Source organism: Spermophilus citellus (assembly GCF_964194105.1).
Source record: "Spermophilus citellus genome assembly, chromosome: 1".
Lineage (NCBI taxonomy): Eukaryota > Metazoa > Chordata > Mammalia > Rodentia > Sciuridae > Spermophilus > Spermophilus citellus.
In genome coordinates, this window is record NC_138182.1 from 8,931,974 (window position 1) to 8,949,709 (window position 17,736).

At 39.8% G+C, this 17,736-nt stretch overlaps 1 protein-coding gene across 2 annotated transcripts in view; it reads right to left on the reverse strand.

Moving 5' to 3' along the window:
* LOC308632122 (protein-lysine methyltransferase METTL21E-like) overlaps positions 1-17,736 on the reverse strand; it is a 148,573-nt gene that overhangs the window by 2,247 nt on the left and 128,590 nt on the right. Inside the window, exons 6-7 of one of the 2 annotated variants that reach the window (XM_081263837.1) lie at positions 3,793-3,864; positions 3,614-3,695 (exon numbers count right to left, since the gene is read on the reverse strand). The exons of the other annotated variant lie outside the window; for it this stretch is intronic. Coding sequence (XP_081119963.1) covers positions 3,629-3,695; positions 3,793-3,864 — 139 coding nt within the window. The 3' untranslated portion in view covers positions 3,614-3,628. Of the gene's footprint in view, positions 1-3,613; positions 3,696-3,792; positions 3,865-17,736 lie in introns of those variants that run through there. 2 annotated transcript variants of the gene reach the window in all.

A 17,736-nucleotide genomic window follows, 5' to 3' on the forward strand; every position in this document is an offset into this window, starting at 1 on the left:
GGGGATTTTTTTTTAAGGAATACAAGAGAGCAAGTACAGATTTTCTTTTTAGAGAATGTCAAAGAATGTGCCTTCAAGGAGGCAAACAGAAGACTTTCAGTCTAGCTGTTAAGTACCTCCCACACTGATCATCAAACAGAAAGGAGACAGGTGCACTAAAGACACACTGCGAATTCATATCAAACTTTCAGCACACCCAAAGTCAAGGGCCCGGATGCCAGCAGCTGCAGCAGCAGGTTTTTCCTCCCTGTTGATTAAGATACGTGAGCAAGACAGAACTTGGATTTCTTACATGCTATGGTTCCTTGTGAGCTGTGTTTTTTTTCCCCTAATGTGCTAGAGGGAAGAAAAATAGCTAAGCTTTCTAAAATGACAGCTCTCTATTTTTAAATGAGTTTGAAAAGCCGATTAAATTATGTATTTTATTGCCTCTGTGAATATCATATTAAATGAATATTTTATTTTAAAGGCTTGAATAAATGAAAATAATTTTTGTAATGTCTGGTCTCGTTGAGTCTTTATGAATACTGTCAAGATGTCCTCACTGTTCCATTCTAGAGTTATAAATAAGGTAGAGTTTCTGAGATCTTAAATTGTTCTTTGAAAAGTGCCTGAAAGAAACTCTTAATTAAATACTCTAATAATTAGGTTTCCCACTGATACCAATTGAGGTTTTCCCCAAGAAAATCATATAGGGGAAACATTAATCAAAGACTCTTTAAAATGGTGCAACAATGATAGTTAATTTAAAATAATGATAATAATAAAAGCACTTCACTGTGCTCATAAATAAAGCCACCTTCCTTTATGAAATGGTGAGACAAATACATAAGTATATGTACACAAATAGAGAAAGAGAGACTTCAACTAGATAGCTCATGCATTAGTATCTCTCGTCAAGGACAACAGATTCAGGGTGCCATCCTCATTTGACCTTTCAAAGACCTCATCCTGTTCTCCATCTAGGAGACATCAAAGAGCTCACTATCCCATCAGGAATAGTGGAATATTTAATATCCCATTGTTTCTCCTTCCTTCAGCCCTTCAAAAACTTCCTACGTGCAGAATACAAGTCTTCAAACTGTAGTATGGGTATCCATCCGTAGGAGGTCATGAAATTGTCCAGGGGGTAGACAGGTACAAATAGGAACTAGTTTCCATTTCTTCAACTTGTATCTATGTTTGTTCTAAAAACTGCCCTCTACTTGAGCTGTCCTGGGACCTCCTTTTTCTCCTGCTCTCTCATGGCCAGGGTTCTCCCTTGTACAAAGCAGGGCCTTATTCTCAGCATATTAATCTTCCTGTGGTACACTGGCCCAGGGTGGAAAATTTTAACATCAAACAATTCAAAATACTGATATCTGAGAAAAGCTCATCTTTCCCAGTCGTATGCATATTTTCTTAAGGAATTAGAAATGGAGTTGTTTGGCCTGTGTTTGAATATTCTGATTATAGAAATACTGCAAAGTGGGGTGAGAGTGAAGACATTCTCCATTAACCTGCCCGCACCTTCCTCAACCCAGAGCATCACCCTTGGGAGTGACGGACCCTTGGGACCCTAGGAAGGCCACCAAAGTGCATGGGTTAGAAGCACTGAAAGAGAACACACATTTTGTTTTTTCCTCCAGGAGACACAAAGCTGTGGCAAATAACTAAGCCATTTCTGTCTTAGAAATGGAACTCAGATATGAGATGACCACTATAGGGGTCCACTTTAACATATTTGTTAGAATTGAAAAATACAGTCAGATAATTTTTCTGACAGAAAGAAAGCCCAGTTTGGCTAACTGGTTTGACAAGGGCCCTTGCTCTGAAAACTAGAAATACAAAGGGAATTTTTAAAAAATATTTTTATTAGTTTTTCATAGACCTTTATTTTATTTACTTATTTATAGGCAGTGATAAGAATCAAACCCAGTGCCTCACACAGGCTAAACAAGAGCTCTACCACCGAGCCACAACCCCAGCCCACAAAGGGCATTTTTTAAATAAATTAAATGAGCTCAAAATATGGCTCAAAGATTTAAAAATATTTTTAAAAGATAATATAAAAACACAATATAATTTATTAAAAATACAATAAATATAATTTATTAAAAATAATAAATTTTAATAATTTATTAAAAATACAAAAATAGAGCTTGAAATTCACTAATAAGAAGTCAGGCAACCCAGTGTAAAACTGAGCAAAAAATTTGCTCATTTTAACAAAGAATGTCAACTAGAGCAACTAAACACACAATGATGGTAAATAAGTACATAAAAAGATATTCGGCATCATAAACTAGTCAGATAAACACAAATTAAAGTCACAATAAAGTGCCACTGCACACCCAATCAAATCACTATTGTGAAAAAATACTGAGGATGGCAAAGATGACAAGAATGTCAACTGCGACTCTTGTAGATTCAGGTGGTGCAGCTACTGTGGTAAAATTGAGCACAAAACACAGATAACCCAACCATCTTACTCCTGGAGAGTGAACCAACGCTACCTGAAAATAAAACAAGAGCAACAAAAAAATCATTTGGGTCCAGGCATCTGGGAAAGGATTGGCAATAATGCATGAGGAAACAAGTTGGCTAATGAAAACGCTCTGCATGGGGGCTTCGGTGGTGGATATACCAACTTTATACATTCGTCAAAATTCACACAAGCTCACCTTCAAAATGGGTATATCAATTCTATGTAAATTTTACCATGATAAAGCTGATCAAAAATTTTATTGGGTAAGATGTAGCAGGGGAATTTGTCTACTATTTTTATTTTCCCAGCCCTTTCAGAGAATCCTAAATCAAATTTCGAGCCTCTAAATGAAGAGTAACAGGCTCTAAGAGCTATTTGGTAAGTCTAGAAAATCCTTTAGTAGCCAACTTCCCAGAAATTGACATAGTGAATGACTTCAGTTACAGAAACCGTTTGAAATATCAGTATTTCCAACTCTTTGTTTTCAACAGAACAAAAAGAGAGTTCCATCAGGTTGTCAACTCTTATGCTAAACAAATGTTTTGATGATGCATGGAACTTGGAGGGAGTTCAGAGTTGAGAGATAATGGATACCAAAAGTCCTCCTGTCATCATCCACTTCTGTATGTATAAAAGGAGGAACTAAACTCTAAAAATCTCAGTCTAAAATAACAGCCAAGTGTCCCAGGTTTTCTTCTAAGTTATTTATATATGTGCACCCATTTACGTCTCCAAGGTAATTCTCTATAATATTAACCATTTTACAATCCAAGGAACTTAAGCACAGAGAGGTTGAGCAATTTCCCTAAGGTCATTTGTTGTGGTGAGATTAAAATTATTTAATCTCACCAAGTCAGTCTTTTTTATTAATTTATTTATGTGTTTTAATTAGGTATCTATGACAGCATAATGCATTTTGATTCATTGTACACAACTGCAGCACAACTTTACATTTCTCTGGTTGTACACAATGTAGCATCACATCATATGTACAGCCATACATGTACCTAAGGTAATGATGTCCATCTCATTCCACCATCTTTCCTGACCCCATGCACCCTCCCTACCCTCCCTTCCCTTTACCCAATCAAAGTTCCTCCATTTTTCCCATGCCTACCCCTTCCTCATTATGGATCAGCATCCACTTATCAGAGAGAACATTCAGCCTTTGATATGGGGGACTGGCTTATTTCGCTTAGCATGATATTCTCCAACTCCATCCATCCACCTGTAAATGCCGTAATTTTATTCTCTTTTAATGCTGCATAATATTCTATTGTGTATATACACCACAGTCTTGAAGCAAGACAGGCAACTTTACTCACCAGCGGGCTGAAGCGCGGTGACCAAGTCGACTCTGCACCCCTGGACCTCCATCAGGAGTCGGAGCACATCTTCTATAGCCCAAAACCACAAGCAAAGTAGGAAGCAGGTCCAAATGACCCAGGTCAGGGTGCATTGTACAAGAATACACTGAACAAGAATGAAAGAAACATTTTTAAGCCATTTGCATGACCAAACAGGGTGTGCTAAGCAGGAGGTGGGTGACATAGGCAGGGTTTTCACATGGGAGAAACATTTCTTATATGAAATGGAGTCTCAGTATAAAACAGAGTTTGTCTGGTCAAGGCACCAAGAGTTTGGCCCACAACACATTCAGCTGTCAGATAACAAGATTTGAACTCAAGAAGTCTGCTGGCTGTATGATCCATAGGTTGACCACAGTGCTAACCTATATAATAACCATCCAAAAATACATGAAACCACAACTTTTTCAAGAGTATACTACCTTAGAATAAAATTCTACAGTGGAGAAGGAATCGAAATACCAATCCAACAGAAAATGAAAAACATCGTGAAATTCCCAAATACAAAGGTAAAAAATTCTGGGTTTTTTAAATAGACAATGATTATCATGAGTTATGTAGATTTACTTGGATGTATTTTAAAGTGATATAAGGTTTTAGTTTTAAATTTTTAGAATTCCCAAAATTGTATTTGCAACTTTGGTTAGAAATTGAATGTACTTAATTATTTAATCTTATGGTGATAAAGGTAAATATTGACTTTAAATGTACAGGACATACATAGATTTTAAAAATCTGTTGACATTATGTGAAGTGTCTTCTATTTTCTAAAATCCAGAGTTCTGGCCTTCTACTAACTTGCTAAGCATTGCATTTAAAAGCCTGCTCAGGGTTACAAAGGAAGTTGGGGAAAACTAGTTCTAAAGGATGATCATTGTCATTTCAGCAAATAAAATGCATACAAAAAATACAAACATATATATTGTGTATATGCATGTAAAAAGAGAGATAGTATCACTATTTAAAATTTAAGATGGCAATTTGGATGTGTAATAAAAAAAATTAAAAGCTTCCAGCTGTGTTAAGCCTATAGTTTTTAGCTGAATGACTAACTCACACGACATGAATGAAGTCTTAAGGGGTCATGGCTGCACACTCCTCAAACCCGGAGAGTTCAAAAAGAAGGGCTTTTAAAAATAGCAAATACAATACTGTCTTTTGCTACTGTGGACATTCAGCACTTTGTGTCTCCTGGCACTCAGGAACGATATAAGCTACTAAACTGCCTCTCAATTTCGATCCTTTAAAGGCATCAGTGAAGATGGTACAGATACTCATTAAAAACAAAATGACGGAGAGGAAAAGATTGTGCAATAACGTTAAGTAAAAAGTAAATTGGCATTTAGCAATCTTTATATTAAATGCCAAGGATCTAATGGAGTGAGAATGTGAGATTATTTTGAGGAAATGAGGCTTTGGGTTGATTTTCTATCTTTTTCTATTGTATGACATGCAAGAAGTAAATAAGAGCTGCCTCAGAGGAACATGGCCCCCTGGGGTCCACCTACAGGTCTAGACTGGGGGATGACAGGGGAGTACCAAGCCTGGAGCCTGGTCTATAGCTTCCGCCACCTGCAACCTCCCCCTTCCTCTGCCCTCGGTGTCTGTGCTCTTCACCTGAAAGGTCCCGGTGTGGCAAACACCACTGTCCGGTCAAGCCTGAGGTTCATGTCCAATCCTGCCTCCCACTCCTACCTCCGCTGAAAGGTCACGCTTTCACCTGGACTTGCACCCTCCCTAGTATGCCATGAGACACACTTCCAGACAGGTACACAGAGGTAGAAATCTCTTAGGGTGATTTGGGGAGAAGCATCGGAAATTTTTTTGTTGATGTTGCTACAAAGGTAAAAGATGTTCCTGTCATCAGTGATGCCGACGTTGTTCTGCCTGTAAGACCAACAATTCCCATCTGCTGCCCTGTGAGGAAGAGAGGACTGCCTCTAGACTCCTGGGCACCTGACCCAAAGAAACACCCACCCACTTAAGCTGCTGCAGACCACATCTGCCACTAGAGGCATTCCTAACTTAGACACCTGGTGATCCCTTGTGCCTGGAGTTACCTTTGGCATAAGGTACCCACAGAGACACCTGAGGAACAGGTACAGGTGAGCAAGAGAAAGTACCAAGGAGGCGAGGGAATGTCAAGACAACATTTCTTCATATGGAATTTTGCTTGGGGAGCAAGGTGGAAAGTTCCATAGAGGATTATGACATTTAATTTGCCATATCTCTCATTATCACAAAAGAAGTTTAATACATACTTGTGAAATTGAATATACTGGCTCTGAATCAGATTAGGAGAAAGAGTTGCTCATTTTGAAGCCGAAATAATCTTCCCCATAGATTTACATTTAAAAGTAATTAATACAGAAGTTGCAGATTTGGAGAACAGGGATTAATTTTTTTTTATTTCCTAGTAGTTACTGCCAAACTCTGTGTTGGATATATTTCATTTTGTATATAGCACGATTATAATAATTTTTATTAACTCTACCCAGACTATACAAATTTCTATAAAGGATAATAACACTATTTATTTGATGTAATAAAAAGGAAATCTTGCCATATAGCAATTAGGTGGTGGGGTAAAAGGACAGAAAACAAAAATAAAAATTATGTAATTCTAATGTACAGTAATATTTTTAAAGTTTTCAAATACACATTTATTTACCAGGTTTCCAGCTGCACATAGAATTATTACTCAGACTATCCTAACACTATCCAGTAAGCATTAGGCATGTTTTAGGTTCTCATTACTAATACAACCAACCAGAACAAACCTATTGACAGTAAGCGTGTCTGGGCTGTCATGTGAATTCAGAGGAGTTTCTTGGGAATGTGCTTAAATGCAATATTTATTCATTAGCTCTCTGGAGAATACCAAAGTAATATGTTCACTATGCCAGGGATTTTAATGTATCAAATGATGTTCTCCAAAATACTGAAGTGATATACTGTGCTTAACTTTATCCCCCAGGTGCTAATTCTCAAGATGTAAAAGACTGTGAATGAATCACCAACATTATAAAGAGTTTTCTACCTTTGGAGTCTAAACTCTCCAAGTGTTTCTTTCCACCACTTCTCCAACCCCTGTTCTCCACTCCTGCTAGGAGAATTGACCCCGCTCTTCCTTGCCTGGAGAATCTGCTGTCCAGTCTAAGAAATGTCCTCCAGCCCCACAGGAATGCCTCCCCAGGCCACAGAGCATGTCCCTTCCTGAAGTTTTTCCTATGTCCAGTCTCCCTTGTAACAAAACTCATGTCTCCATAGGGCCAGGAGGTGAGAACAAGATCATGTGTCCAGCATGCACCAATATCTCTAAAGGAATCACTCATCTTACAGCGCACACTTCTCCATATTAATTAAGCTGCTGCAAATTTTTTAATTTTCAGATTTGTTTCTTTCCTGTACTTCTCCACTTCTTCTAGACTCCTATGATCATGTATGTGTACTTCCCAAAGTCTTGTTTTGCTAGTTTTCTCTAATATTCACTGAATAATGGTATTTTAAAGTGTAACAGGTTTTTAAAAGGTTTTTTTATCTTTATTCCTCTTCCATCCTACCTAGAACAAATGTCCTTATTCTTGTCTTTCAAATAATCCCTACACCTACAAAGTACTATTTCATAACTCAACAAAATATATCGGGCTCCATACATGTGCATCAGCAGCTCAGTTAGAGTCACACCTTGGTGTTAGTACCAAATAAATTGGTTTGTTTCTTGGCAAAACAAACATTTATCTGGAGTATGCACTGAACTCTTAACTGAATTATTATAAGATCCTTGGAAAGACTTGTGAGTAATGATGCCATTTACCAAAGGGCAAACGGCATGATTGTGCCTGGTGTGTGCGCTGTGTGCATGGGCACGTGAGCAGAGAGCCTGCACGCGCGGGGGATGCTGATATTTACGTAAACACATCTTCCATGACAACCAACACTATTCTTCCAGAGGCAAGGTGCAAATTTGCAAAGGGTCAGCCTTCCATGGTACATAGTGTGCCTGGGTCTCACGGAGGTTGGCTTTCCTTTGTTTATGACACTTTTTCTGACAAAAGGCCAAGGCTAGAAGGTAAAATTGACTCAACAGCTTCATTCCCCAAGGCAACGTGTCTTAAGAGACTTGTCACTGCCCCACCCTTTCTACAATCACCTTTTTCAAGGACTTGAGCATTTTATAGTCTTGTAAAAAAAATCATATTATAGCTGACGATGATGATGTACATCAGTCATACACCCGAAGTTCTGTGCATTCCACACTTCGTCTTATCTCCTTTTTTATGACTCTGTTTTACTGTCATTTGGGATTACTGAATCATAACCCTAAAGAGGAAAATGTTCCATTTTTAAAGTATCTTTTTATGTTATTTGAGGGTGACACCCACGTTCTGAATCTTTGCAATATATTGCATGTCAGCTAATTAAAACGTTAGTGCGTGATTTCACACAGCGTAATGGTATTTCACCCTCTCTTGTATTACCCCCACCAATGCTCGACTTCCACCTTCAAGGACTTCTATATGCAACCCTGGAGCCTTAGCCCCTCACCTACTGCAGCCACCCAGTATTGTCTGTCAACTATGTCTGTGAATGTCCACTGTTGGACACTCACATCACCACTTTCCAGTGCAAACCCTCTTTTTCTCACAGCTGGACAATGACACCACTCTCTTGGTTTCCTTATTCTAGTCCCTTCTCTATGTCTGTACACCCAATACTTGACCTCACGTATCCTATTAGGAGTCAAATGCCACTTGTTCAATGAATGAATGATATTGTTAGCTGAGGGATCCGGGCTGCAGCATATAACAGGTCTTGGACACCGAGCTCGTCAAGGTCCCTGCAGTCCCAGTAAGTCTCAACACAGACTTCAAATCGATCGTCTGTATTTCCAAGCTATCCACCCCCAGGCCAGCCAGATTCCAGCATCTCTGGCTCTGGAATGTCTTCCTTTTCACACCAGCACACCTTGCCCTGTCACCTCTCTGAGTACACATCTGGGGTGACCCGCGCCCCTCATTAGCCTGCCATGCTCGCCAGCTTCCTGTAGCATTCTGTGCATACTAGTAAGAAAGTTTGGCATTCTAATCTGCAATGTCGCTCCATGAGTTCTTACACATATATCTTTTTCCCTCAGCAAGATTTACATAATCATGAAGGACTAAAGCCATGTCTTAAGGTCTTTGCTTGGCTGACTTCAATGATTTAAATGACTTGGTATTTCTTTAACTGTCTACATACTTCATTTTACCTTAGTATAGTTCTTTAAAGAAGAAAAATGAAACCAACTTCAAAGCAGAATGAAACCTACACATAACAAATGCACATTCTACTTTAATTTATTAACATGGAACACATACTCAAGAGACCACTAAGAACAGAGCACCCTAAATACTTCCATTTATAGCCCCAAAAAGGGGGGAGGAGTAAAACATCAGAATTAGAAACAGAATACTTTTTTTAGTGCTCCCTTTAACACACAAAATTGACTTACTAACTCTGCTTATTAGCAGCCAGTTGAAATAGGAAAAGAATATATACTGTTGCTCTGTTCTTACATAATAAATGTCTAGAGAAATTTATTTTATTTGAAGATTTTTCTATGTACTTAAGAATAAAAAAATCCATATAACCTGTTTTTTAAAAGCATCTAGCAATAATAAGTCAAAAGAAAGACGATAAACAAAAATAGAAATCAGATATCAAAGAAAGTACCATATAATTTTATTAAGAATACTTGTTCCTGCAACTCAAAAGTTGAAAATGCTCATATTGGATCAGTTTCAAAGATAAGAAAAATGACTGAAGATAAGAGTTTATTTCTGATCCTCAAGACTAGCGGGCATTTAGTTAAGTACTAAAAATAATAAAGGAAATAACTCTCTTTTTTTTTTTTTTTGCCTTAAGAAATGTCCTGCTGTTAAGGAAATAATTCCACAATTTTTATTCACCATGTTTTCAGATAAGTATTTCAATATACATTTGACTTTGGTGCTCGATCATAAAATAAGGGTTTTTGAAGAAGGATCTCAAGAACAGAGCCACCCCGGGGCTGTGCTGTAAGATGACGCGAGCCAGCTCCTGCCTGTCCTGCAGGCTGCTCCCCTCTTCCGACAGGTGTGCACTGAGGGTCTCTCTAAGCTTCCCGTGTGGTCTCCTGCAGAAACCTTCACTCCAGAGGGCCAAACCCTGGCGAAGCTGCGGTCACTCCTCACACACCCTGCTCCGTGCCCTGCTGAGGACTGTCTCTGAATCCTGGAACATCTTCTGCGAGTCCCTCTCCCTATCCAAATCTCGTCCATCCTTCCAGGCCCTTCCCAAACCCCACCTTCAACGTGGAGCCCTCTCTGACCACGTCAGTCCCTCCTGAAACTCTGCGGAACTGAACCTTCCAGCACAGGCCATGTCCCTCTCCTCAGGTGGATGGGCTTGTCCTGGTAAGTGCCAGCATATTCTGTCTTTCACCAGATGCCTGATTCTAGCCCAAACATGGGCCTGCCTGGATTAAAATGACCACTCCTTCCTTTAATTCTCTTCGGTACTTTCCTGGGTCCACTTCCTGTTGACTTGTCACGTCGTGCTTTTGTAGGATGAACTTTAGTTTGAACATTTCTCATCTTCCTCCCTGACCAGAGTACAAGCCTGCTAAAACAAGGGATGTGTTCTATATTCAACCACCAAGACCAGCAGTGTCCCATACACATAGAGAACTGAACAGACTCCAGTCTAACTCAGGTTCTGTGGAAGCCAGAGAGGTGGGAACAGCTGGGGCCCGGAGCCTGGGTCTGCTCTCGCTCCTCACCCCCAGCCTCGGCTGTGGCATTGTAAGATGTGGGTGTGCTCTGCTGTTGTCAGTCTCCTGGCTGGAATGGGGGAGTCTGTGGGCCCCCTCTCCCATCAGTAACTGGAAGAACAGTCCTGTCCTTGGCAAGAGGCAGTTGTTTTATTTAAGAAATCTTAACTGTGCCATTGAACTCTCTTCAGAAAATTTATTGACTCTTATCGCTGTATTTTTCTGACGTTTTTCTTCCAAACTCATAAAGAAACAATACTAGAAGGCAATAAAAACAAAGGAAAAGAGACATTTATAATATATATGTTCACTCTTAAACCCCCAAACAAATGACACCCAAAGAGTCTTCACTGACAAAGATCATTTTGTGATCCTTGATGGGTCTCCAGCCTCCTCTATGAACAGATTCTGGGTTTGGGAGACAATTTTATAATTCATTTCTGTTTTGGTCAAAGCCTTCAACCTGATCATACTCGCTTCAGTGAAAAGGTTCAGAACCATCTTTGGTTGTTTAAAATGTAACAACACTTTATTTTTTTTTTCCTATGTGGGGGCTATTCTGCAGTGTGAAGTTCTACCAAAAAGGCCCCTGAGCAGCCAAGCAGCAGGCTTCTGGTGGCTGAAAATGTGTATGCCTATGTGACTCTGATTCTCACATGCCAAAACAATTAAAGAAGCAGGAGGAGTTTAAAAAATTGTCAATTCTTCTTCTTGTTCTGAGTCATTGCACACAGCTCCTGTGCATAATTTGTTTTCCATTATGCAAACTTTAACATCTTGCTTGCCACTCTTCAGATGGGGTTTCTCCCTAATGGAACGTTTTTTTGCCTTTCTATGAACTGATTAGGAGGAAGATTTCAAAATCTAGGGCTGGGGTGGTGGCTCAGTGGTAGAGTGCTCTCCTAGCATGCATGAGGCACTGGGTTTGATCCTCAGCACCACATAAAAATAAAATAAAGGTAATGTGTCCACCTAAAGCTAAAAAATAAATATTTAAGAAAAAAAGATTTTAAAATATAAAATGCAGTCATTCTTCAGAAATGGGATTGGTGCTCAACAATGAGCATGTGTAGTAAATGCTTAGGGAGGCAAGGAGTGAACTTACTCTGGACACTCATTTGTCTGAGCTTATTTACTTGTTGGGCAAACATTGTACCCCAGTCACTGTATCAGTCCCTGGGAGTAGATCAATTGACTTTCTTTAGGATACTGTAAATCATCTTTCAAATTTTTAAGATGATCTGATTAGCAAATTGAAGACAGAAATGTTACCCTTCCAAAGACTGGTCTAAGCATAGAGTTTTAAATTAGCCTTTCGACCTTTGGATGTTATCCAATGGACTTCCCAGTCATGGTCTTCAAAGATATTCAATAACAGGACATCCCAACATCATTATCTAATCTTTCACGTTTTTCAAGACATCAAATATGGTTTCCTAGGTAAATTCAGTGAGTCTAAGCTTCTAGGTAACAAAGGTATACTTGATTTGTCCCTTTTTAAAGTATTTCACTGTTTTGGTCATCCCCTTCCTCCTTAAAAAAAAAAATGTTCTTTGTACTCTTTTCTCTCAAACTCAAGCAATAGATTTATTTCTCCCAGGAAATCCTTTCAAACATGGTTTCAATAATGATGCTCACACAAAGAAAGGACATTTTGATCAACCTCAAACAATATCTAGATCATTCTAAAATATAAATATCCTTGGTAGGTAAATATGCATTTATTATGCACTTTGCACAGAGAAGCTGTATAATTAATATCTGGTGAAAGCATAAAATTTCCTTTAACTTCTCATCTCTCTACTTAAACAGTCTTTCCAATATATCATTCTCTGTTAGTGCACATTTTAACACACCAAACAGATGTATTATAAATAGAAACCAATTACAAACTTATAAAAACCATTAGCAGTATTAAAGAACTTCTGCACATGCTGCTATAGAACTCTTCTATTTCTCATTTATGCAGAAACATTAACCAAACTACATGAGAAATTTCAGCTCCTGAGTGCTGCACAGAAATTAGAGAAGGTACTTCAAAGAGGGAAAGAAGGACATCTTTCCATCACCCTTACTACCCTTCTTTCAAGCCCAGGTGGCTCTGCCTGCAGAGAGATGCCCTCTGCTTGTGGGAAGGAGAAGGAAGGGAGCATTGGACCTTGCCTTGGACCCCAATACTGGGCCCAGTAAAATCCAGTGCTGGATAAGTCCCAGGGTGCTCAGGCTCCAGGCCAGTGTCCACAGATTGATCCTTAGGTCCACTTCAGCCACAGGTAGAATCGCACAGTTCTGGTTCCAGGCCTGCCCAGGAGATTAGGTCCCAGTCCATCCCAGTGTCAGGATTACTCCAGCAGTCCTGGACTCCAGACTGCTTTGGGTCTGACTCTCAGATATGCTCCTGTGGTCCCAGATTTTGACAAGCCCCAGCAAAGGCTAACCCTATAGCCCAAGGCTTCAGGACCCCCACCCAGAACAAAGACAGTCCCTGCATCCCTAGTCATCAACCTAGCACCCTAAGAGTGTCTGTCCCTGTGGATACAGGTTTGAGGCCTTTCCCAGGTTTCAGACCAGCCCACAACCAGGTTAACCCACAGAACCCCAGACTTCAGGCCTACCACAGTTCTTATGTGATCAGCATCCCTGATCTCAAACACTAGGCTAGCACCTGTGTAAACAGGCCCCAGGAATACCCGGTGCCAGTGGGTCCCTGCAGCCACCCTTCAGGCTGGCTCCTACAATCCCACACTTCGATAGACCCAGAGTCCAGGTCTGGCTCAGAAGGACTCAGTGCCAGACCATTCCTGATAGACCAAGGTATGTCCACCCCTAGAGACCTGGAACCCAGAACTGGCCTCAGGCTCCAGGACTGATGGAGTTCCAGGTCAGACCACATAGATTCAAGCTCCAGGCCTAACCTAATGTACCCAGGAGCCAGACCCATCCCTGCACCTGATTGGCCCCTGCATATTTAGGCTCAAAGTTCACCCCAGCACCTGGTCAACCTTTGTTGACCCAGGCCTTAAACTGGACCCTACAAGTACAGGCTACAGGCCCATGCCTGTGGACCCCATGAGCAGGCACAGAACATCGAGGCTCCAAGCCCAACACTACAGACCAAGGCACCATGTCAGCACCCCCATGGATTATGTCAGATGGCCTCCGCAGAGTCTCTAGATAGGCTGAGCAAAAAATGAAGTTCCCATACGAAGCCAGTCTGAAAAGCCTGGAATAAATCCCTAACTTTGTCAAATACATAGGCTAGTGTAAGGCAATAATAAACTGAAAATCAAGGAGATATAACACCACCAAAAGAAGACAATAATCTCCCAGTAGTTGAAACCACCTCACCAAAAATGAATCTATTTAAACTGTCTGAAAAATAATTTTTAAAAAAATGATGCTAAGGAAACTAAAATATGTAAAGCAAATTTTAATAGATATGAAGAGAGAAATAGGAATAGAAAGACCATGTAGACAAAAACCACCAAGGAAACATTGGATTTCAACTACACTTAGACTAAGTAGACCTACCAGACATACACAATATCTCCCCTCCAACAGCAACCGAATTCACATCCCTCTCAAGTGCACATGCAACATTCTCCAGGATAGAAATTATATTGAGCACAAAAGAAGTCTTTTCAAATTTAAGACTGAAATCCTATTGAGCATCTTCTCCAGCCAAAATAATATGGAATCAAAATCAGTAACGGGAAGAGTTTGGGAAATTTCACACATACATGGAAATCCAACCGCATGCTTCTAAACAACCAATAGGGAACAGAATTTAAAAGGGGAATTCAAAAACATCTTGAGACAAGTGAAAATGAAAACAACATTTCAAAAACGAGAAGATGCAGCAAAAGCAGTTCTAAGAGAAAACCTTGTAGTAATAAATGCCTACTCAAAAAAGGGAGAAGGATCTCAAATAATGTAGACCTGGGAGAACTACAAAAAGAAGAACAAACAAATCCCAAAGATATCAGAAGAGAGGAAATAATAAAAATGAGCACATAAATAAATAAAATCAAGATTAGAAAAACAATAGAAAACATGAAACTAAGAGCTCATGTTTTCTAAAAAATAAAATAAAATAAAACTGGCAAACCTTTAGCCAGACTAAGAAAAAAAAGAGAAGATTCCAAAAATAAAACCAGAAACGAAAACAGTGAGATTACACTCAATGCCACAGAAATACAAAAGACCGTGGGACTTCTATTGGTAATAATACACCAGTAAATTGAATGAACAGGAAAAAAAATGGATAAATCCCTAGACACATGCAATTACCAAGACTGAATCAGGAAAAAAGAGAAACCCTGATCCAATAAAAATGACTAGGAAGGCTGAATCAATAATAAAAATTCTTCCATTACAGAAAAGCTCAGGACCCAATGGCCTCACTGCTGAATCCTACCACACGTTTTAAGAACTAATATCAATCCTTCTCCAACTCTTTCAGAACCGTTGGAAAAAAGAGGGAATGAAACTGTGAAGCTACTAGAAGACAACACAGAGGGAAGGCTCCATGGCACTGATTTTGACGATGACTTTTCAGATATGACCCGAAAGCACAGGAAATAAAAATAAATACAGAAATCACATTAAATTAAAATCATGTGCACAGCCAGGGAACAATCAGCAGACTGAAGAGACAGCCCACAGACTGGGAGAAAGTACTTGCAGATCACACGTCTCCTCAGAGGCTAATACCCAAAACATACAAGTAATAGAAACAATTCAGTAACAAGGAAACCACCTGGTTTAAAATGGACCAAAGGCCTGAACGGACATCTCTCAAAAGCAGAAATCCAAATGGCCAACAGGTCTATGAAAAAATGCTCAACGTCACCAATCGTAAGAGAAATGCAAACTAAAGCCAAAATAAGATATCGTCTCACACCTGTTAGAATGGCTATCATCAAAAACAAATAAAAGATCCAAAGTGGTGGTGAGGATGTAGAGAAAAGGAGACCCTTGCACACCGTTGGGAGGAATGTTAATAATATAGCCATTAGGGAAAACAGTGCAGACATTCCTCAAAAAAGTAAAAGTAGAACTTTCATGTGATCCACAATTACTGGTCAAATCATGAGGTGGTGTCTTTTGATGGACTACTGGATGTATGACCAAAAGAAATGAGATCAATATGCCCATGAGCTGCACCCCATGTTTACTGCACCCCATGTTTACTGCATCTCTGTTCAGAATAGCCAAGTCCTGGAATCAACCTCCTGTCTACCAACAGGCTAATGGACAAAGGAAACGTGGTCTATACACACCATGGAATACTACTCAGCCTTTAAAATGGAAGGAAATCCTGTCATTTGTGACAAAATGGATATACCTAGATGATATTAAAGTGCAGTAAGTCAGGCACAGAAAAATAAATTACCACATGATCTCACTTATAAGTGGAATCTTAAAAAGGTGAACCAGAGTATGGTGGCAGTGACCCAGGGCTGGGTGCTTCAGGATTTAGGAAACTATTGGTCAAAGAATGTGAAACTTCTATTAGATAGAATAAGCTTAAGATCTACTGCACAACATGATGTCAATAGTCACAGTACAAACTGGGTTACTGTGCTTTGGAAAATCCCTAGGAGTATATTTTAAATGTTCTCACTACAAAAAATTATGTGATGTAATGAATATGTTAATTATTTCCATTGAGCCATCCCACCATGTACCTATAATTCAAAACACCGTGTTGTGCACTGTAAATGTATATAGTTTTAATTGTCCATTAAGTAATTTTTAAAATTGTTTGAGGTTTGTGGAAAGAGAAAAGTGAAGTCTGACTCATTTAATAGCTTGAGTCACTTCAAAGGACTCTTTGATTTTTACAGGTGAGACCTGGGGATATAGACTAGAAGAACAGATGCTTGCCAAAGCTATCCCCAGTTTTCTAAGAAAAGAAAAAAAAAAAAATATATATATATATATATATATATATACTCACAAACAAAAAAGCAATTACTGATCAAATCGTGAGCTGGTGTCTTTTGTCTAGGAATTTCAGCCATAGATAGAGAGAGCCAGGAAATCTCACAGAGGAAAAGCAGACTTCCAAGATCACCAGTCTATTGGAAGTAGATCAGCAGAGCAGTTATAGTCCTAGGCTGGCCCCCCAGAGGCCTCCTTGGCCAGAAATGGTGGAGACCAGCAGCAATTTCTCAGATTAAGCCAGAAGCCTGGGACCAACCTGGAACAGAACCACAGAGAAGCTGGAACAGAAGCTGTGTGTTCACTCGCCAACATTTACCTCAGCATGAACCTGCCAAATAGAAAGCGCCAACAAATTTTTAAGAGACTTACCTTTTAGCTTCACAGCAATAAGACCTGAGTTAGGGTCAAATTGTGTATATCTGTAGTGTCCTTCCTGAGCTTGGTGCACTGAATCATGCCTAATGTCTGATGATAGGAGATACCCTCTCATCACTTTTCCATCATAACCAACCCCAGGATGAAACCTTAAGTCCAATCAGGAAAAGCAGCTGAGGCTCTTTGCATCGCAGGCACAGCAACGCTGAAAACCATCAACTTTCAGCATTAAAAGCCAAGAACAGTGAAGACCTAGACCCAGAAAACATAATATGTGTCTTAACTTATTAAACTTTATATTCCTTTCAACTGAACGCCTTGTTAAAGGAAGGATAAACCACAATTACTTGGTCATTGGCCCAAAACCAAAGCAGTTTTCTATATACGTGTATCTCGGTAAGAGGTCACTTGGAGCGTGGCCCACGGCTGGAGGCATAAGGGATTTCGGCAGTGATGCCGTTTGTATCACGTTACAAGTTCATCAGATGTCGTGATGGGTTCCCTTAATAATCTATGCGGCCGACACTGCATTGGTGAGTAGATGTTTAAATTTACAGCTTCAAAGCCGGGGAAGTTTGCTGACAGGTACAGCACAAAACATCTTTGCAGGAAAAACACCCTCGAAGGCAATCTTACAGTGTGTTCTTGACATCCTCTTTCCCAGCCATGCACACAGCCCCAGGAACAGCCAGCTCTTCAGAGGTGACATGCGATTGATTAGCTTCAGGCACCTGGGAAGCTGGACAGAAGCCGGATTTGGGTGCGATCGCATTATCTGTCTGCCC